The 22,812-nt window shown below is 39.3% G+C and overlaps 1 protein-coding gene across 4 annotated transcripts; it reads right to left on the bottom strand.

Annotated features, from left to right (window-relative positions):
* Positions 1 to 1,543: 1,543 nt before the first annotated feature.
* Positions 1,544 to 18,486, bottom strand: RB195_018152 (uncharacterized protein; the record flags this gene model as incomplete). Of its 4 annotated transcripts, XM_064185468.1 has the most annotated exons (21): positions 1,544 to 1,670; positions 1,987 to 2,097; positions 3,570 to 3,679; positions 3,746 to 3,885; positions 4,464 to 4,526; positions 4,631 to 4,705; positions 5,933 to 6,074; positions 8,120 to 8,197; positions 8,302 to 8,433; positions 8,548 to 8,745; positions 8,813 to 8,909; positions 9,776 to 9,906; positions 9,962 to 10,093; positions 10,169 to 10,495; positions 11,722 to 11,892; positions 12,643 to 12,732; positions 12,827 to 12,965; positions 13,090 to 13,266; positions 17,076 to 17,134; positions 18,235 to 18,309; positions 18,409 to 18,486. In XM_064185468.1, the coding sequence occupies 21 exons, from the start codon at positions 18,484 to 18,486 to the stop codon at positions 1,544 to 1,546; spliced, it is 2,652 nt and encodes an 883-aa protein (XP_064041347.1). The 4 variants fall into 4 exon arrangements, with proteins under 4 accessions (XP_064041347.1, XP_064041348.1, XP_013296385.2 ...); XM_064185467.1 differs by lacking the exon at positions 10,169 to 10,495; XM_013440931.2 differs by lacking the exons at positions 11,722 to 11,892; positions 12,643 to 12,732; positions 12,827 to 12,965; ... (2 more) ...; positions 18,235 to 18,309; positions 18,409 to 18,486 and having other exon boundaries at positions 10,169 to 10,609.
* Between the last annotated feature and the right edge of the window lie 4,326 nt (positions 18,487 to 22,812).

The raw sequence follows: 22,812 nt of genomic DNA, 5'->3' as shown, positions 1-22,812 counted from the left end.
ATGCAATTAGACACTAACATAAAGGAGATGAGTGAACGAGAAAACAAAGTAGGATGTTAGTTGAAGAGAAATGAGTAACTCATACTTGATGCTTAGAAATTAAATCAATGAGTGAGTGCAAACGTTACTTGATTTGACAGATATGAGGTGACCAGCATGATTTTACCATAAAGTAATAATGCGAATAACAGTTGAGAGAACAGCGGTCTTTGATGCGCACTCTTGGTACAATTTGCTCCAAAGATGAAAGATGAAGAACATCACCAAAGTAATTCAAAGTTACTGTTTAACGTTGTGAAACATAACAACGTCAGAGCAGCGCGGAAGAACTTAAATAGAGATGACTTCGGAGGCGTGGACTCCTGCTGTTAAAACAATGTGATCACTGTGACTAACATTCGTCATCGCAACAACGAGCGATGACGAATATATGACTCACTTGATAAAATTGATTTTGAAGTTTCCGAATACACAAGAGCACACGAGACGTAGCTGTGCCTAACAAAATAGCAGGTGGAAGGTTTTAGTTAACGATCTGTACAATACAACTGCGATGAAAACAACTTATGCTGTACGAACAACTATTATGCTATATGGATTTAAGGAAATAGCAATATGACAGGGATATCGATATATTATCACAGGCACCATATCAAATGGAAGGCAAGCTGATTGTTTAGTAAAAATACATTGAAATGGCCCGCACAGAAGAGAATGCTACGAAATTGCAGGGGGCAATTTAATGACACAATTGAAAAGATGGAGTTAAATAGTGAAGGAAGCGGTGAACAAAACTAGCCTCCTTGTAAAGGAGCAGAAAGTGTAGGGTCAGAAATTTTCACGAACAGAGTTGTAGACTGGTACACAGAGGCGATGGAGAAAGCAAATGGCCACTGAATTTAATATCGAGGCTATTGCATGTCAAGTGGAGAAAACAGTGCATTGCAGCAATGTCGCGCGCTCACCTGATTTAACACTTTTGACGCGACTACATCTATTAATTTCTCACCCGGGAATAACCTTCAAACTCCGCCTCTCAAATCATGTCGTTGAAAGAAGAGGATCTGGACCACCTCATTTTCATCCATTCTTTCTCAGCACTTAGCATCACATAAGCCATGGTAAAAACAAGGTGATCGCATAGAAAATGAGAGGCTTTGAAATGTACAATATTATGGCTACGGGGTCATCATAACATAACAACAGATCACAGGGATGGGTAAATAGAGAAGTTGAAGGGAACATATGAGTGAGGGTACGCAGTGACTGTTAGACACTTTAGAAAAAAGCTATTGGTTGAAAAAATTGAACACCGAACCTAACGAATGACTCGTATAGTATTCCGTTACTATATCTAGTTTTAGACAGCGAACAAAGCAGTAGCGAAGAAAAGGAAGAGAACAGAAATTGTTATCTTTCAAACAAATGCAATAATTACCTGACACAGCGCCTAAGAAGAAGAGAAGAAGCAATGAAAACAACGAAACGAAAAATTCCGCAACTTCCTATCCAGAAGGTTCGACCATCGCGAGGCTGAGGTCCATCATCCGGACGAGCTTTTACTTACTGCAGCTTTCCGAGTGATATCAGAAATCACACTGTCAACGGTATCATCCATCGGGTTATTGAATTCCTCGTTAAACTCGTCTCTCATTGTGTGCACACGAAACCTGAGAGCGAATGCGTCAATAAATGGAGAGAAAGACTTTTCTCTGTATAACAGAAGGACAGAGTTTAGTGTTTTTTCAAACAAAAGATGCATATAGAAATTAAGACTATTTCCAAATTGTCATAATCACCCGACAGAGAACTTCACATCCTACAAGATAGTTGCATCTTGATTTTCTATTTTATTGATTCTTCTGTTTTCAGATCAATATAATGCAGTGCTAAGTTGACAAAACGGAGTATTTTTTTAAAAATCCAGTAGTTGTCTTGCAATTAATTCAAACTGAATCGTTGTAGAGTACATATGAGTGAACGTACAGCGTAACAATATCCGCATGCTTGCCATCGACAGCAATTTCCAAAGGAGTCACACCATCAGCGTTCTTCAGCGACTTGTCAGCACCTCTCTTGAGCAACTGGCACACTTGCCTGAACGCAAAGATCGTGTGCACGCGTAACAATAAAAAAAAATGCTTAAAATAAGGTACGGATAGGTCTGCCATTAGACCCCACAGAGCATCTGCATAAAATAGACTCCACAGTTTAAAACTTTGAACGAGGTAAGAACCCATTTGCTAAATTACAATACTTGTTTCCGCAAAGCAGAAACATGTAAAGTCAAGATTGAAATCAACACAAATTTTTATGGTTGTGTTAATGAAATAAAACTCACCTAACAAAACAATTGAAACCTTTCTTTCCTAAATTATACATCATCTAAATTATACAATCATACATTAGCAGAACCTCTCTACGTTCTTGATGAGAGCATGATCAAGGCTTTCTTTCGAAAAGAAAATATACACTGAGTTGATCTCTGCAGCACATGGCAGTTCTAGGCAGCAACGCAGAGGCCCTTCGCAATCCGTTCTCCAGTGTTTATAAGTAACTTGAATAACGATATCCTTTAGCCTACAACTGCGGTTATCTGAACATCGCTCTTTTCACTTTAAGCTAATTGGACGATCTGGAAAATCTAAGAAAGACTGGTTTGCTTTTTAAAACGTGTAAGAGCTTTCAACGTTGTTTTCAACAGGAATTTGCTAATCTTAAGCTGTGGTTTCAGGCTGAACAATTCCACTTTAAATTTGCTGCTCTATGAAAGTGACTTGACTGGAATAGCAAAAAGCAAATGCAACCATCTCAATTCACTTCTATTTTGTATATTTTTTTATTTAAAAGAATTATGTTCCAAAAGCTCCTCCTCTTAATAGTAGTATACCTCCTTTGGTGAAGAACGTTTGATGTGCATAGATCGCGATTTATTTACATCAATAAGATCATTTCAGCACAATTTGTTTCCGAACCACTTGGTTCTTTCTTGAGAACGGTAGGACGTGATATTTTTATTCAAATGAGGGAGCTTTGTATATAAGTTTTAGCAGTTGCGCCTTCGCCAAGCTAGTTGAAAAGGACATCTAAACTCAGGATTGAAGGGGTTTCAGACTCTATTCTACTTTGTTTGTAAATCTCCATCAAATACATAGTGCAGTGGAGTAGAGCATTTCTTTAGAAAGAGTTTACTTTCCCAATTCAGGCCATGCTGTTTTATGACACCCAGCAATAGCGTTCTTAATTAGAAAAAATAACAAAAATAAACAAATAAAAATGAACACATATTAATACATTAGTAATATATGTGTATAGTGCAATTCCTACTGTCTTTAATGTCTACTACAAAAACGACTACAACGCAAAAATGTCGCATTTAAGCGAAAGTATTGACAGCCAGACTCAGTATTTCTTTCAGTAAATCAAGCTAGTTCTAACTGCTAATCTGCATGCGATGTTATCTTTAAAATGGAGGCCAGATTTGATCTAATCCCACCAGTTCTAGAACAATTTTCAATAATATAAGTTAGCAATATAACAAGTACTAAAGTAAGAAAATAGTGGCTCACAAAGTGTTTCCTTCAGCGGCAGCAAGATGAAGAGGTGTATTCAACTTATCGTCCAGAACATTGATTTTTGCACCATTCAGCAAAAGGAACTCTACTGCAGCTGTTTGACCCTGAAATCCAAATAGAAGACAATTCACAGAAAGTAAGTGCAGACCTCAACGCCCCAAGACACGCACGTTTCTTGTCGCAATATGCAAGGCAGTTGTACCGCTGCGTGCACAATTGATATCTGCACCCGCAGCAACACATCGAAGAAGACCTAGAACGTCGCCGCATCTGGCTGCCTCGCTTATAACTTCCCAATCGGTAGTTTCAGCTGAAAATAGTGAAAAGATCAGCCTTCGTCCACAGCAACAACTCCAATAACCAACTAATCGTCAGTTATTTCAAGGATGCAAAATACTCAACAGAGCTTTGTACAGAGAAGGAACAATGCTCGAAAACAGCGTTTGCCGTTTGTCTTGGCGCATCAAAATCAGGAATTTTGATCTCGAAAGCGGAACACACACCGCACAACCCCACTGTTGCACGTCGAGGGGAAATCCTTTTTTCTATTTTCTTAGAAACCAAAAAACTAGTGCGAATTAATCAACAGTACACTCTGTTATTTTTCGCATCGTTTAAAATCGTTTGTTTTAACAACTTTCTACCATCGCGCAGAAGTCCTTCGATTATTACGAATGGTTTCTTTCAATCTTTTTATTCGTTCCAAAAATTAAGAAAAAAGAAACTAAGATAAAACCTTTTTGTAGAATGAAAAATCCTTCAACGAATGATGCAAAGACATCTAGAAAACTTTTTATTTCTATGTGTGTTTTCAGTTTGAAAAAAAAAAAAACGCTCACAACTTACTCCTCAGTCCAATGCATACAAATCACATCTCAAGCAACTAACCTGTGTCTGGTTGACCAATGCTTGGATCAGAGCCACAAGATGACATTCGGCTTTGTTTGAAACCTGAAAAGATTTGAAGTATGTAAAACTCATAAATCTCGAACTAACGATTCAGGAATTAGAAAAGAAGAAAGTAAATAATACTGAAGGAAACATTTCGTACTTACCATTAACCGCTTCCTTCGTATCAGTGTTATGAATGAGATCAACATCAAAAGCACTGTACGAGGTGGATCGGTGAACTAAATTAACTAATCATTTCAGCAGAAAAATAATGAAGATGTTGAAGAAAAAACTGAAAACAGTGAGCATTAGGTACAATGACCAGTTTGCTGAAGCACTCAGCTGTAGATGACAACTTTGAGAACACTACTATTTCACTAAGTTCCAAAATTATATTTATTTTTATATGTTATATTATTTGATATATTATTTATATTTTGATGCTACTGTCAGCCTTCGATGTCGTCCGTCAGATCAAATTCGTATTTTATTTTCCCTGCTATGATACAAACTGCGAGCAGGCGTTAGATCAATAATTGTTGTTTTTAAACCTAAAATATTTCAGAATGGAGAACCTATGCGCACTAAAGTCCACGAAAACACAAAAAGTCTTTCGAAAACTACCGAATAAATTCAGCCATAGAAACAATTTATTCCGCGCCAAGGCCCTCACACGGCTCAAGTTGCTCAGGATGGTTTGAATCATTGGTGTTGAACGGTGTGAAAAAAATAACGGTATTGAAGAAAACACTGTAATATAAGTGACACCAAGGTCAAGGATCACAAGATGACTACTGCTACACGCATCATCTATGCAAAGGATCGAACAACTCCATAACTATTTTAGAAGAGAACTGTCAAATTTTGGAAGGAATGAGTTAAGAAATATTTTTTAACAGAATAATATTATGAGAGCAAGCAGTATTGAACTTCAAGAGAGCAAGATTAGCTTCTACAGGAGGCTAAGACTTTAATTGAGGATATTAAAATAGGAAAAATATAAAAGGATGAAAAAAAAGCTCCTAATCACAGCAAAACAACTTATGGTTACTGTAAACATCTGTTTGAAAAACCTACATTCGAGACAAAAAAAAGTAGAAAATCAGGAAATTGGAAAACCGATCGACGAAGAAATCAGCTTTTGAATACATAAGAGGAATACTTCGCTGTCGATGAACCAGTACTAACAAACCACCTTGAGCGGCTGAACAAACTAGAACCAGCAATGGTTCTGCACACTCACCACTCACTTTGACGTTATTTACTATTAATGTAAAATCAAATAAGTACAGCCGTCCGCAGGACTCTCTACAGAACTCTCGAGAATGAAAGTTTCTGCGATTTATCTTCAAAGTTACAAGAGCTGTTCCAGAGTTTTGTTGACTTCCACAACAGTCGGCGTTAAGTTACGAAAATAACAGCTTTCATAGCACCCTACGAGAAGCAACAAACTTTCACCAACCAACCTGAACTGCTAATTCCACAAAGGCTGTTACGGTGCCTGATGAGGTGTTCTTTTCTTGCGGCAGCACTGCTTCTAGCACGTTCACACGAAGAAACTGCGAATCGTCGTTCCACGTACTTTGCTTTGATCCATGCTTCACGAACCTATTGTAAAAGAAATGAAAAAAATCGCTGCAAAATATTACTATTACTGCTACGAAGAAAAACTTGACTTTGTGGTAATATGTATATCGAGGGTAACAGTATTTGATCAAAATCTGGAGCCGTCGTTGCAGAGTACAACGGATATCTTTACGAATAAATATTAGAAAAGGGTTCAGGTCGTTTATGAGTTTGATCACAAAGAAAACATTCCCCTACACGATTCTCTGATTACGCTGCAAGTGGTTTCTCTTCTTTTAGACCTGCTTGGTAAACTACACGAGCACAAACACAGTTCTTTAAAACTAAAACCAGACTAAAGTGGGCTATACTCCCTACGTCTCCAGGTATTCAGAAAACTGTATAAATACGTCGCAACACAAGCAAAATGTCCCTTGGCGAGTTCCAAGCGTAAAAAATTTACGTTGAGCTAGTTGAGAGCAGTAACATTCGTGCCCAACAAACTGTTCACTTTCATAAATTTCACATGTCCTACTCCCCCATGACAAGTCAGAGCTACGGGACCAATGTTCTACACATTTGAAAATTAATAAGCACACAACGCTGGACTGATGAACAGGAAGATTTCACTATTACAGCGTATTTAAATAATCGCCAAAATCCCATATGTGCACAACTCGAATTATGCATCTTGTGATTGTTTATTATAAGGGTAATCTCTTTTTTGTAAATCTCTAGCCGAAGACCTCTGAGACTCGTCTAGGACTTATAAGCGCGGGTTGAGATGAAAGCACCTGCAATAATACCGCCTGTAGCGCGGCGGGTCAGTGAGAATTTCAGTATGAGACTCAGATAATGCGTACGAAACGATGACCGCCACCTCTCGAGGTAATATTCAGAAACTGAATCTTTTTCCGCTTGTTTATCAATTTCTATGCGTTTTTTCAGATTAGTTACAACATCACGTCGTAAAATTATCCAGTATGTTCTTATTCTCTGTTTTTTTTTAATATCTATAGAATGTGCGGCCTGACTGATCCATCACCCTACACATGCTAACAGGTCGCTAACAAACATATGAGCTTGATCGAAATCAAACATCAGCCGCAGCTTTCAATATACAAAAAAACAACGCGTTTTACTGCAATTCGTAAACGTTGAGGTTTTGGAACGCGTGCTGGTCTATACAATGACTTACGGGGGCCAGCTGAAGGTCAAGTCAGTTTTTTTTATCGTTCCAGAAAAGACCGATACCATTTTATCGACTCCAGAGGAATGAAAAGCTTGGCTGGCATTAGGACGATTGTATGCCATCGACCAAAAGTGCCTTCGTATCAGAACTCCTTACCGACTGCGCTATGATATATATATATATATATATATATATATATATATATATATATATATATCAGCCCAAAAAATGCAAGAAAAATATCCACGTTTCTAATCTGGGAATCTTTTTTCGACGTTAATCTCCAAAGTTTGATGTACTCCTGATTCTTACGAATACATAATAGGAATGTTAAAGACAGCATACCACGAATCTGAAGTGGTGCGGATTTCAGGTGGAGTATCCGTATACAGGGTCGTATATTATGGATAGTTGGGTAGTTCCGCTCATCTCTCCCTGCATCACTGCAAACAGCAGCCTCCAGAATGCTGTTTTTTACGACGCCATCTATTGGAACGCTCCACCCCTTGCGCCGCCTCCGCCGTGCGATTCGTCGAAAATCAATTCGGACTGCCTCGATAGGCAGTAAGAGACTCTATGCGTGCAAGGGTGGCGCGCTGCAATAGAAGGCATCGTACAAAACAGCATTCAGGGGCCGGCTGCTTGCAGTGATTCAGGGAGCGATGAGCGGAACCACCCCGGTCTCCATAATCTACGACCCCGTATATGGATACTCCACCTGAAATCCGTACCACCCCAGATTCGTGGTATCCTGCCTTTAAAATGGAAATGTTGAAATTTAAACATCGACCATTGTAATATCAATTCAATTCACCCAAGACATATGAATCTCTCAGAAGATGAATTCTTGAGAAGATTATGTAATTGTAAATTTAACAGTAATAGAAACAGATACCTGGCGACTAGAGTTATCAACAGCAGGTTGGGGAACAATATCTTTGTCAGGAAGATGGGCGAGGAATATAGCATTCACCTGAACGTTAAAAAAGGAATTTTAAGCAAGAACAGTGAAAAATTGGAAGGAATCGAAGTAGAAAATTGGACCGGAGGAATGAAAAAAAAGTAAGTGCTAAAAACCTGAGAGTTTCCGAGGCTCAACAGTACGTCTCGCAATTCAGGATCTATTGAGTCCATCGTCAAAGATCGGACTTTGGATGTTTGTACGCCTAGACTACGGTGAACCCCGGAGCACTCTATACACAAAACCACCTAAATTACGGAAGAGTATACGAACGACAAGAAAGAAAGAAAGAAAACTGTAGAGCAAAGTGTAAAAATAGGAAGAAGGAAACTAAACTCATGAAGTGATTCATAAATGCTTACCCCAAGATTTATGCTGACCCATTTTGGTTGCTCTGATCCACAGTCAGCACACCTTTCGTTGCCAGGTACTCGACGAATTTGCTCAAATGTGGTTGTCGAATCTGGGACAGAAGATGCGCCTACATGTGCAGCACTGACGCCCACGTCTGTAGCAACCTTCCGGCTTTCGGATTTGCTGAAGGAGCTTGGACGGGTTTCCTGCATTGATTTATATTATTTCAATAAACAGGAAATTGACAGATGAAAATAAACAAAACAGACTTACTACTTCGTCACTTTCATGCAGAGCTAGAATCGTACGCTGTAAAGCACGCATCCAGTCATTACACAACGCTTCGGAATCGGCTTGAAGTAGATGACTTCTGAATTTGAAATCTAATCAAGTTTAAAAAAATGGCACCATGCTTTGAGATAGTAAAAAAAAACGCCAACAACTTGATGAAGATGAGTTATTACCATACCAAAAAAAAAGATAAAGTAACATAAAGAATACTGTCCAGCAGTGGGATATAACATAAATGTTGAACAAAAGAAGACGGCATTGTTTCTTGCTCAAATTCAAGTTATTTCAGGTTGTAAATGCATGCGTAATAAAAGCAAATTTGTAGATCATAGTTTGTGACCGCGAATGACACAGGGTAGGTGACATTGATATCATGCGTGTACGGTATTTGGAAACATCCCATACTGACATAAAATCAAAACTGATGTCCTTCAAGAAGATATAGATGGTACGAACAAGGTTTTTTAACGAGGTTTCGCAGCATGCTCTGAGCACCTTATTTCAGACTGTGAGAGTAGTCTTGTTCATTGCAAAATAATATATTTCCGGTTTTGAAACACTAAACGAAGGGAAAGTACGAAGTTCAGCCGAGTTCTATGGAAGTGATGAACGTGGGTGCTCTAAAGATAATCCCGGAACGACTCTTCTAGATATGGGATGTTTCCGAATACCTTTCGGTTGCCGGCGAAGTCGGTGAACGAATAGAAAATAAATCGAAAAATAGTTGCAAAATAAAAACCTAAGATGGTAATCTAGGAAGATTTACAGTGCTAACGACACCCAAAAAAATCATCTGTAGCAAATCGTTTTTATTTATTTACTTTTTTTTAATGTCTCGCAGAAGCAGGCAAAGCTTCAGTATACTTCACGCAAAACAACCATTCTACTGCAGACATACCGATAGGGAAATTTTTTAATGCTAACATAACAGCATGAAAAAAAAACCTGGTAGGAGTGACAAGTTCGAAACATCCGACTCGATCGATAGATGACGGTGCTGGACGGACCAGACACAACATCAAATTCTCCTCCATGACAGTCGGCTGTTCCGAGTCAGCAGAGCGATGAGAGTACAACTAAAGCCCAGAAGAATCTGGTTCAGAAGGAGGGCAGCTAACTGTGATCACTCACCAACTTGTTGTCTTTGATTTGAAACCAACGTCTATTCCAAGTTTTGAATGCATTTGAAGACCGCTTGTAAAGGTAGCCTTCCATCATAACATCTGGATCAGGTGGCATTCCAGAAAAATGTTGGAACATCTCCTAAACAAAACGTTTAAACAAAACAAACAAACCATTTTTAAATCAACTTCAAAATATACTTTGAAGGGAACCCACTGTTTGAGGTAAATGAATAGGTGAATCAAGTATGGGAGCATAGAACCGTGAAGTTTTTCTTCTTGGAAGAACAAGTTTCACTGCTGGTCTGCGTCTGAGCTTCGAATTTTTCTTGCGTTTACTATCAGACGTAAACTCATTGCTTGAATTCGATCGAGACAAATTTGGTCCTGGTAGAGGAAGCAGTGGACAAAGAGCACTAGGGACATCTCCAGCCAGGTAGCTAAACCTGCCAGATGCAGACTTTGTACTCTCAATGGAGGCAGTCGACACATCCGAGATCTTCTTAGGAACAGATGACTTAGCAGTGGGAGGAAGAGTTATTCTCTTAAAAGCCTTGATAGCCGGAGGAGTATCAGAAACCTCTTCGAAAGAGTAGAATGTGGAGTGTGCTGTCAGGCTCAGCTTGTTCAAGACAGCTACGGTTTGCTTGCGATCCATACGCCCGACGGAGAAAAATCAAGGGCACAACAGAGAGAAAGTTGTTGTTAGAAGTTGGAAGTGACATGGATTATCATGTGTAATGAGTGGCAAGCGATCAATACACGACAATTCGCTCGTAAACCGCAATCGCAGCATTCGATGAACTAAGCCGCTGGGATGACTCAGTTCACCACTTCCCAAACAAACAATGGAATTTCGTGATCGTCGGACGACTTGAAGGAGTTACACAAAAAGAATTCCAGCTGTGAACAAATTGTTTTACTTTGTGTTTACATATGTATGTATATATAATAAACACAAAACGGCTAGAGGGGAGAAGAGTTTCAATTACTGAACTGAATTGAACAACCAATGTGAGTAGGATCGGTGTAACTGAGCTAACGTTGTAAGTGCGCTCAACGAGGATGACCTGTACAGTTTCAGATTACACGAATTTACCTTCACTTCTCAAAAAAAAAAAAATCAAAAACGAAACCATTGTTCTAAGTGTAATGGCTTTATGTTGCTAATATTACACACTTGTTTGAAATTGCATTTAAAATAAATTATTTTTCGACTAGTGAAAGTAATAATAGCTTGATGTTCAACGTTCCCTCACCGAAGTAAAATGATCCTAAAAAGCTTATAATTTCGCTAACATTCAAGAAACTAGGAACAATTCCGAAGAAAGTCACTTATATGCGATCACACGTATTCTGCTCGAACTTTTGCAGCCACTTCAAAGGTGATCTTCTCAGGGGTGGATGTAAAAAGCGGTGGGTATCGAGCGTTCGAGTGGAAATCTCAGTCTAGCACGAAAAAACGAGAGAAGGAAATTACGTAAATTTAGTAGCGAGTAAAACAAATCACAGAATAAACATAGCATATTAAAAGCAATAATATTTTGGAGAAAATACTGATGAGAACGAGGTGTAAAGTGTAAAGTGTAAAGTATTGTTGTGTAGGTGTAGTGTAAAGTATTCAGAGAAGACCGAAGAATTGTTCCGACAATTTATGGAAACTTCACTTTCAACAAGAATCTGGGACAAACTGTGGTTAAATAATCCTCTCCAAAAAAAAAAAATGGAAAGTCTAAGAAATGGAATGTCAGGATTCTTTTGAAAAATTACCTTCGGTACAAGGGAATGTATATCCTGCATCTTTCGTTGGATCAGTCTGCTTTTGGCTGCTAGTGCAGCAATGGAATCCGACACTGCACCATTATCAGCAGCAGTCCAGTCATCAAAGATGGCGTGTCCTCTTGAGAAGAAGGAAGACGTTTCGCGGACAAAAGACCATAACTGAGCATATCATGATGAGCAATGAAAAGGCAGAAATAGCACAGTTACTCTGCATTTACCATAAAGAACATTTGGTTTAGTAAGGTACTAAAAAGGGCTGAAGCTTTGCAGGGGTGAGGCATAATTTTCAAGTACGAGCGCATTACTGACCATTTTTGAGAAAGCATATCATGGTAGTCATTAACAAACGAGGAAGAAAGACTGATCAGATAAATTATTCTCACACTCTATACATATTAAACCATTTCTCCAAATTCACATATGCTAAATAACTAAGAAAATTGAGACATTAGAATCTTTTCCATAAAGTAAGCATACAACTGAATATCATTTCCATACCCTTCAAAGTTTTGCTAGTAAACTCAATACCCTTTGATTTCTTCAAAACTACACAAAAACAGGAAAGTTAAACAGAGATCTGAGGAACGAAAATCAATACAAATTTCAATGAGCAGGCATGAGAATGTAACTGTGCGCAGTTATCTTTGAAATGACATAGAATGCAGTACGATTAAGGGTTGCTGCACATGAAAAGGACTCCATTTCTCTAGACAAGACGCATTATAAGAAGCGCACTCTTTGTCTGAATCCTCACCTTACTAAAAAAATGAAGCAGAAATACAAGAATCCCACACACAATCACAGTACATCTTAGTGAGGTACTGACAGAAATAAATGGAAGTTTGGTAGGGTACACCTGCAAAGCTTCGACCTCACAATCCTCAGGACAAACTTTCTGTTCAAACATACCGCATCAATTATTAAATGATCTTTTTGTGCGTGAGCAATATTGATCTGTGCAACATAATCCAGTGTTGTGTGAGCAAAGCAGGCTCCCACCTGTAATATGAGCTATGAACTAAGCTGATGGAGCCCAAAAATTTATCTGCCGAATATTGGCAAAAAAAGCAGAATTATGCGAAAAGGAAGCAACCGCTGTAAGAGCGTTCCGACCATCTGCTGCATCGGAAGGACGTGCTCTGGTCGAGGAAGCGTTGCGAGAGAGAGCTTCATCCATACTCGCTGACATTGAGTCAAAATGACTTCTAGCTTCTTGTACTTTCACTAATTCACTGAAATTAAATTCCCTATTTGCAAGTGACTTTCCGGTGCTATTTCGATTTTAATTTCAATTCAATAGTCTGAAAAGAAACAAACATGAAAGAATCAAAAAACCAAAATGGACCAAACGCTTACGTTTTCAAGAAAGAATTCAATTGACTGTATAAAGTCGTACAGGACTGCTCATGAAAGTCTTTGGTAAGGCACACTGTTCGACCACAGGCATCCGAAAGAGAATGGATTGTGTTCTGTGCGAGAACATTTGCTGAGAAGCTCTCTTCACACAGTTGATTGATCGAAACAGTTAGTTTGCTAAAACACAAAGAGAGATTTCTTCAAAAGAAGCTGTTAACGCTCTACAATTGAATATTAAGCAGCGCTATGCATAGTACAAATCACTGCACACACTTTTACACCAATTTCAAAGAAGATAAATTGAGCAATCACTGGGCAGTGACGAGCTCACTAATTTTTTGATCTTCTTCGGGGCACGACATCGGTAGTCAGTCTAGGAACGGTAGTCAGTCTAGGAAGTGGGAGAACTGGATTTAAAGATTAATGCGGACAGAGAAAGTCTTTCACACTAAGCAAAGCATGCCAGAATTTACATGGCAGAATTTACTACAACTTCTCTAGTTTTCGATTCTTTCCCTGAGCCAATTGCTAGCTGAGGATACCATCGCTAAAAACCACACCGTTCTCAAGACTTATACTTCTATTACAACAAAATTCTACGGTCAAGAATCATGAGTCAAGAAACACATTTGAAGCAAGAACTTGGCTACCAGAAATGTACAGAGAAGTGGATCAAATAGCATTCCCCGTCTACTTGTCGCTAAACTTTTGGGCAGAAGACCTTAGCGAGGGTTACGCAAGCGCTGAACACAAACAGGCCGATGATAAAATGTGATAATGTGTCCATTAGTTGGCTACACAAAATCTTCAAAAAGTTTAGTGCATGACATTTTACACAACCTCTATTTGTTACGAGCGAATTCGCCCACTACAGTTCCTAAGAACTGCGGAAAACGTGAGAGTGCTCTCGAGGTTCAAAACATGGGAAGAAACTTATTCCGTGCCAAAAGTGTATCATTCTCAGAAGTAATAGCTTCATTGGTAAATCACAAAGCAAAGCGAAGCGTATCACAAAATTGACGTTAAGATCTCTTCAAGCGTGGAAAGGAGTAAATGTGTGGTTCATGAGCACAAGTGTGATCAATTCCTTCTAGTTGACCATAAAGAAAAGCATGTGAAACAAACTCGTTTTTCCTACGGTGCAATATTACAGTGGGTAGTAGAACACAGTCGATATGTAAAGCGTACGCGATTGTTTAAGGTAGATGCTGCTGTTTATTTGAGTTGTAATAATACTTTTGTTGCGCAAGTTCGACAAAACGGAATTACCCGAGTCCTATCGCGTAGCAAATTTCACCATATGGTAGATGGGATCATAAAAAGCTGTTTCACACGAAAAGGTCAAAAAATAAAAAAGATGGAGGCTAAAATGAAAAGCTGAATCGTTTTGTCTCAACCTAGATGATCCACTTCAGAGGAAAGCTAGATGGAAATTTCCCCTCTACAAGCCCTTTTTTCAAAGTATTTTCCTTACCAAAAGATATCTAATACAAAATATTGGAGGACGTCGTTAGAAACCTACGGCCGAATAAATGCAGTGAAGTCGTAATTGGTGCTTCTAATTCAACGACACAGCGAAAGTTCGCTCTAAGAAAGTAAAAGAAAGGAAGAAAAACATAAAGCTGAGAAGGTTGTTAGTGCTGAAAAGTGGGATTCGTGGAAAACGAAGAAGAGATACCGGACTCTTTTTAGAAGTATTAGATTAATAGAAAAATATTCTATTAATCTAATAATCTAATCGAAATCAAATATTGACAATAAACTCAAGAGAGCAAACAGAGTGTCGTTATCCTTACACTTAATTAAAAGTGGCAATCACCAGGGTGAGTTTAGCTCTGATGCTTTTGCATATGCTTGAGGAAGTTTCGATGAAAGTTCCCAAATGGGGTCAGTAAAATTCAGTATAAACTAGACGCAAATTTTTAGGGTAACATTTTAACATATTTTATAGTTCGTTCTGCATAAATACAAGAGTAAATACTCATCATTTAACGTTAAATTCCCATTAAGTTTTATTTCTTCCATTACCTTCTACTAGTGATATTTAGTGACCAATGGTTCGATATCTCTCTACTCAACAGGTCTATACCCTCAAACGCAGCTATATTGTCGGAGTAGCAATTACAATCTACCGCACTTATCCTTAACATACACCTACGGAAATACCGTGCTGCCACGCATTCTTTTTAGATGATCTGTAGCGGAAGGAATTGAATTAGTCGATCGAGAACAAATAGTAGTCCATTGAACACATCACTCTACGAATCCGGGGTGGTATGAATTTCGTGTGGAGTATTCGTATACGGGATCGTAGATTATTGAAAGAAGGGTGATTCCGCCCATTTCTTCGTAGTTGCCATAGGAAATGGCCAGGAAGATACGGCTTCGAGCGTTCCGGCGGAGGGGGGTTCTAATTCGTAGGGTGCTGCTCAAGAGATAAAGATCCCTTCGCAATCTCCAGAAGTGTACGATGTCCTCTCGTCAACCGTCCAAAAGTGAAGGGTTCCCTTCGCTAACCGTCCAAAAGTGAAGGAGGGTCGGAGCCCCGGCTCCAACTATCGCATTTATGGCAGAAGGTGTGGGTTCCTTACGATACGCACCCACAAAGGGGTGCGTGTAATGTAAAGAGGGTCCCGGCAGATTTTCGAGCATGCCCTGATCGTGCCTCGCCAGAGCAATTACCAGTGGTGCGAGAAAGAGATTTCCCTTCGTTACTACCTAAATTCTTGACTGCGCGGTTACCGCTAAACATCATACTCTGCTCGGTTATGATTCACAAGCTACAAAATTGTTGTGGAGAATTAGAAACATCCTCTGGAATTTTGTGATATGAGGTGACTTCAATGCTGTAACCATACCAAAAGCAAGAGAAATCCTCACGTAAAATAAGAGAGGAAGGTGCATCTAATAGTTCCAAATTAAGTATGAAAAATTTCGTTAAAAACGGAACATTCCAATTTCAAAAGTAGTGGGAATGAGGACTTTCGTTATCCTGCAAGTCCACGTTTTTTGTACCGTAATTTACTCCCGGACAGATGGACCCTCTGTATCTCCGACCTCTTATATGAGAAAGAGTTAATGTGATAGGATTTCTAGACTTCCTGAAGGTAAAATCTAGACAAAACCCATTCCCGTCCTCTTATTTCAAAACCATACAAAATGATATGTACTTTTAACTACATTTTTTAGATTTATTCTGTAATTTCGACAACTCACATCGTTATTGTTTACATGTTTCCCTATAACTGTGTGGTCCTTTGCACCTCTGTGGCCAGAAGAGCATCTAAGACGGTTGTCTGGGTCTCTACGAACAACTGGAGCGCGATTTCATCGAGGTATGGTCGCGTATCCAGCGGCATATCCAGTGGATACGTAATATCTCGGAGGTATTCGCGGAGAATCCGCCGGGACCCTCTTTACCGTTTCCCCCCCCCCCCACAAAGTGTATTTTCTTTCTGTCTCTGTTTGCTTACATCTTTTGCAAGAAAGCACAAAACCATAAATTCAAATTGAATGAAAAGTAGAGTATAAGATACTATGGATGGAAATTCACATGGAACTGGGAAAACAAACCATTTTCACAACATCGGTTCTAGATGTCTCAATACAACAAATGTAGCACCACTACGTTTTGCCTATTGAGCTAAGTTATGAGAGTTTCACGCTGTAAGCCATTCCGATATTCCGAGCGATATTACGGTCATGATAAAACGATGGATTTGGAATACCAATTATACAGTGCGGTAACACACGACGACAGTAGCGTGTCAAATAATGGAACGGAAACTTAACACCGGGCTACCAGCAATAAGTTTTATACAGGTGATTTGATGCATTAAATTGTAAATATGAGATTCCGGTATAACCGATGAATGAAGAAAGTGACCGAGAAAAGAACTCAGTAAACTATCTTGATAAAACCTTCAGCGGAAAAAATTGCTGGATTGAATGAATTCTACTATATCTCTGGTAAACTGAAGACTTACTAGAAGGTAGATACGTAGCTCCTGCTGAAGTCCATCATGTTTGTCACATGTTTTTGAATCTAAAATTTGTAAAGTAAACACAGCTCAAATTAATCTTCGATGGATAACTTGCGAAGAGTCAATTATCGCTTCGAATGGAGTCTTTATGTTCGCAGTAATTTATATAATGGATTTTTCAATCAAACTTCAAACACTGCTATGGAACAACCACAAAAACACATGTAAGTAGAGTTATTCGAATATCTTCGGGTCGCTCATAGTAATGTATGACGTCATTGGTGATATGACCCTGTTATCGTATTGAAACAAAAATACACGACCATTCTTCTACGTAAACAATTAAAGCTCAAGTGCGCTCTTTAGTATCTATCTCACTGTTTTAACACTACAAAAACTCTAATTATTTATTCTGTGAGAAGAACTTCACACGGTTAAATGATCGAAAAGAAAAGGGGAGAACTGGGAGAGCAGTTGAATATGTTTCGGAAAATAATACAACTTGAGATTATTAAATTTTGAATCAATCAAAAAATAGAAACGAGGTTGATTTGTTCTAGCTCATAAACACAGATACTAGACTGCATAAGAAGTTCCATCCATTTTCCAAAATAAGTTAGAATACCGTTTCTTATGGTAGGGTCAAACGACGTGCAGCAATTGCGTACGCGGCTTATCTCGAGGCGCTTTGGTGGAGCGTGGTGAAACCCTTGCTGACAGCAGCCATCACTGCAGCTTGCGATGGTCCCACCGCGGTTCCAACCGCTGCCTCCACCATGCCGTTTCGAGCGCGTACGCAAATGCACCTCAACTACACTCGTGATTGATGTCGCTTTGACCCAACTATACAGTCAAAACGACATGAAGTTCGGTGCAGTTGCGTAAGCTGCTGCGCTCGATGCAGCCTGGTGAACCTAGCTGTTAGACCGAGATGCGGGACCATTGCTGGCCTCGCTGGACCCCAGCGATGAGTGGCGCTAGTGGAATCTCCCTCGATCCCAACTTCTGTACCCTACCGCGCCGCTCGAGCGCAGGCGATTCCGCAAGTGCACCGATCCTTAGATGGTCTTAGCTTGAGTATAATTTAGATACTCATAAGAACATGACTCATCTTGAGCAGTCAATATGTTTTCCTTTACTCCGTGCTATTTTAACGATTTACCTCATTTAGCCTAGCTTCTAGCCGGCTGAAGTACTGCGTGTGTTGTGCCAGCGATGCGCGAAACCGAGGAGAGTCCTGTTTGTAAAATACAATAAAAGCTCGAAAATGAAAACAACAGTGATCACTGGTACATGACTTTCGAAATACAAAACGAGCTAAAAGCACATGAAGTACCTTAATCGCTTCAGTGAAATCTATAGAATCTGGACACATGGAAGGCTGGACTGACGGCACTAGCACAGCCGCGGTCATCTTCTTGCTGAAATAAAGCTGATTGCACTGCGAAAGTACGAAGCACAAGTATTCAGATAACGGTAGCTTTAGATTATCAGCATACTTCTTCAAACACTATTGAACTAAAAGTCGCTTTCCATAGAAACACATGAACGCGTAGAAAAATCTACCAAACGATATTATTGAAAAACGGAAGAAGCTAGAAGCTACGGCAGTATTATATTACAGATGCCACGAGATGGAATATAATGGAGATAGTTGAAAATGATTACGACAGGTGTGCTGTGAAATTAATTCAATCAGTGATCAGATAATTCAAATGTAAATCATTCAACCACATAATGTACATAAACTGAAGAAAATTTGGCTAACCAGAAATCCAAAAATTCGCAAAACTTTAAAATGAAGGAAAACACAGACGTATGAAATTAAAATAACAGTTAACAATGATAGAAAGAAAGTATGAAAGCTCCAAATAAGCGAAAAGATAACAAATTGGAAGTTACATTCTTCGTTATGGATGTCAATAAATAACTTTCAAACCGGAAAAATTTACCGAAAAGATTTACCATACCTCTAAATTTACATGATCACGATTGTGACGGACTAAATGACATGTTATTTTTTTCAAAACTGCTCATGAATAACGAGTTCTCTCAGAAATGGCTGAAATCTCAGAGTAGCTTCATTGGACACTTACTCTGGAGTTTCAGCAAGTTTTGCAGGATACTATCAATCACCCTCGTTTAATTCCTACATCCATGTTCAGACCATTTTTAACATCTATGTCTAGAACAAACAACAGAATTAAATGCACCTCAGTGGAGAGTCTGTCTTGAAGACTGCACTGCTTTGAGAATGATTAGCAATCTAATGATTAGAAAAACCGTATCCTATTATTGCTAGAGTAATCTAGTTTAGACCCCTGCAATGAGCCCAGTGTGAACGCGGATTTACTTCTTTTTTAAATGTTTTCCTTGCTTCGAAGAAATCTTGTAGCGAAAGTTGATTCCATCTGAAAGTACGTTCAGGCGTTATGACCTGACTTGTAATGCAATTATGTATGCTGTTGTACCCGTGCTGAGGCTTCAATTCTTTTTTTTTTGCTAGCTTCAATTTTTTTCTGGAGGGTCCCACAGCCGCAGTCCGAGAGCAACAACTTGTGCAGTTGCACCACAAGTCAGGAATTCTTAACCTGACTGCATACAGTAACATCATGACGTTTTTAATCAGAGTGATCCAGAGACTGTTTCCCTGCAGTGGAAGAAATTTTGCGTGCTTCCTAGTAATTCAACAATAGACTCACAAGAACATAGATGATCCAACGTCATTTCTTTTTTTTTAATTTCGAAAGTTTGAGTTTCGCACGTTCTAATGAGATCTGGGTTGTTTTTATAGTTTCGCTACATCAGTGCACAATATGACGAAAGAAAGGGAACCGGCAAAGCATCTCGGTAAGTGCGCGAGCTTTTCGCGGGGAGCTTTTTGCGGCGCGAAGAGGTCCTGCACACTTATAACCGCGTGTCAGAAATCGCAGCGGACGAGTTTCAATGCAGTTAGCAAATGTGATATTTGAGGTGGATTCTTACTGGTTTGCAATTCTATTATGCTCTGAAGGAAGCAAATAGTTGTTCTAATGCAGCGGTTAGCACGTTAGTTTCAAGCTTACGTTGAGTATCTTCAGATAGCTTTCAACGGGAGTTGGGAAAAAGGGGCTCAACATCAATGAAATTCATGTATTCGGTAGATGGATTTATACCTCTATGATAATGGCGTCCTGTGTTACCCAAACAAAGTCTGTATGCTGATATGCTTAAATTCCAATGTACATGCACAGCATTCGAGCGCTTATTTCTGCCGTTTTCTCTCCATTTTTCTTTTCATCTTCTGCATATGTGTTATGCTTTTGAGCAACTTAAGAAAATACATAAGAGATGATGGTAAAGATAGTTAATGAAAATAGATAGGATGGAACTCTTCAAACAGCTTACAAAAACTACCAAAATCCACGAAAGTATTGTGAGTGGAGGAGTCGCATTGCTTCATCGATCCAAACTCGGCGAGAAAGAGCACTAAAGCCACCGATGAAAAGATATCCTACCATCTTAGCGACTTCAATTTTTATGCGAACTGATTGTACGAGCGATGAGGTTCTTTTGGTTTCCAACGACAGTGGGCCGTCTCGACGTGGGGTCTCTTTTGACGGTCACATCAGTCGACGATGTCAACACCTATCACTAATAACGTTTTGTAGATGGTCGCAACCGATACGGATTGACGAATTCTCCAGATGAGCTCAGTTGTTGTAGTCAATTTGATTATTGTCCTATCGGTTTTCTTTCTACACGATTTTCCTACTTAACAATCCTTTTCACTAACCTTTGCTTCTCAGGCTGCCTCAAAAGGGTTTTATTTGAAGTTTTGAGAGTTTGAAATCATCCTTCAATCAATAAGTTGGAAGTTTATTGCGAACGTTCCTCAATCTCATCCGTAGTTTTAGCACAAAATACTTCGGGCAAATGTCTATTACAGAATGGATTCGTCGATTCGACGCAGATCACTGCACATCGTGTCGGCGACAGCAACCAAAGATGTTGAACACCTCAGAAAGTATGCGAGGAAACTAAAACTGACGCAATTGTCACGTCCACACGGTTGTAGAAACATTTCTAATGGAAACATCAACTGCAAAAGCGCTTCCACCCTGCATCCATGCGTTGAAACATGGATTTAAAATAGAAGGTGGACAAATGAGTGTTACAGATGTTACTTGATCTCGTTAGAAACTTGCCACATTTCGCAATCGATCACACAAAAATATGTGTTCACTCAGTGTTCCCTACTAATTGACATCCGGACTATCTAAGAACTCGTGAGTTACGGTCATTTCAAAAACTAATATCATACTAATATATATATATATATATATATATATATATACCAGGGTAGTTTTTCGCTCCCCTTCACTGATCAATGAAAGTTGATAGTAGTGGTGTTTTCTGTAAAATCAGATTTGCGTTTTTTTAACAACGCTTTACTTCTCTTATAAATAAATTATAAATTACGGATTAAAGATTACGGAATTTTCCTTCTAAGCGCGTCAATTCTACATTTGAAGAATATTCGACCATCACCTACAAATACTCCTTCGATGCCAGAATAATGTAGATACAATTTGAAAGCATCACTCGAAGTATGGGTATTCCTCCTGATTTCCCCCAATAGTTATCACAGAATGATGTTTTAACATAATATGACGTGAAAGACATCATCCTAATGATAAAGATAACGTTCCACGTCAGATCACATAAACCCGTCGCACCCTCTTCTATAGGTATCTGGCGCCAGCGCACCAATCCGACGCCGGTGGACCCGTCGCACCCCCCTTTTTGAATTTCGTGACACACACACACACACACACACACACACACACACACACACACACACACACACACACACACACACACACACACACACACACACACACACACACACACCGACACACACACACACGTGACAGAATAAGCCCGTTACTATATATATATATATATATATATATATATATCATGATCATGGTATTATATACTAGCAGGAAAAAGGGGAACTGCTAAAGGAAGAATCCGGAGGAAGCAATGATGATTCGAACGAGAGCATGACTTCTACAGGGAAAGTGACAAAAAGCTTGTTGAAAGTTCTTACGAAACAGTTGCTAGCTTGCTGTCATTTCCTCCATAGATGCGATAGTCGGAGACGGTGCTCCGACCCCCTCCACTTTTGGACGTTGGCAAAAGGACTCCCTCCGCTATAGGACTATTTAGCGAAAGGATCCCCTTTATTTTTGGACGGTTGGCGAAATGATTCTCATCAATTGGGCTGGACCCGAAGAGCTAGACCCTTTTCATCTGAGGAGAGTACGGCTCTTTTCTATCGCACCTTTGTTAACGCCACATTACTTCGCTTATGATGTACTAGGTCAGGGTAAATGTCAGTTATTTCCATCTTGCTGTGAACTGTATCGAGTCAGCGCAATCTCGAATACTTCAAAGCGAGCCTCAACTTTTTTTTTTATTAACCAACACTTGGCCCAGTAGAGTGCTAACGGTTCTATGAAGATGCTTTACACTTTAGGGTTGATACGATACCTTTCTAGGGAACATGTTACCGAATACTTGTGACGTTTCTGACTGGAGAAAGTTGCATGAAACTACTTTGGTTTTATCGAATTACTATTTGATTTAGGCAAGTCCAAACAATTTATTGTGGTTTTGCCAATCTTTACTTTACTTCTGGGAACAAATCATTGCACCACTTCTGGAGTCATGTACACAACTGAGATCGGGAGGC

Source organism: Necator americanus, chromosome II (genome assembly GCF_031761385.1).
Source record: "Necator americanus strain Aroian chromosome II, whole genome shotgun sequence".
Lineage (NCBI taxonomy): Eukaryota > Metazoa > Nematoda > Chromadorea > Rhabditida > Ancylostomatidae > Necator > Necator americanus.
This window is presented reverse-complemented; position numbering and strand designations above follow the sequence as displayed.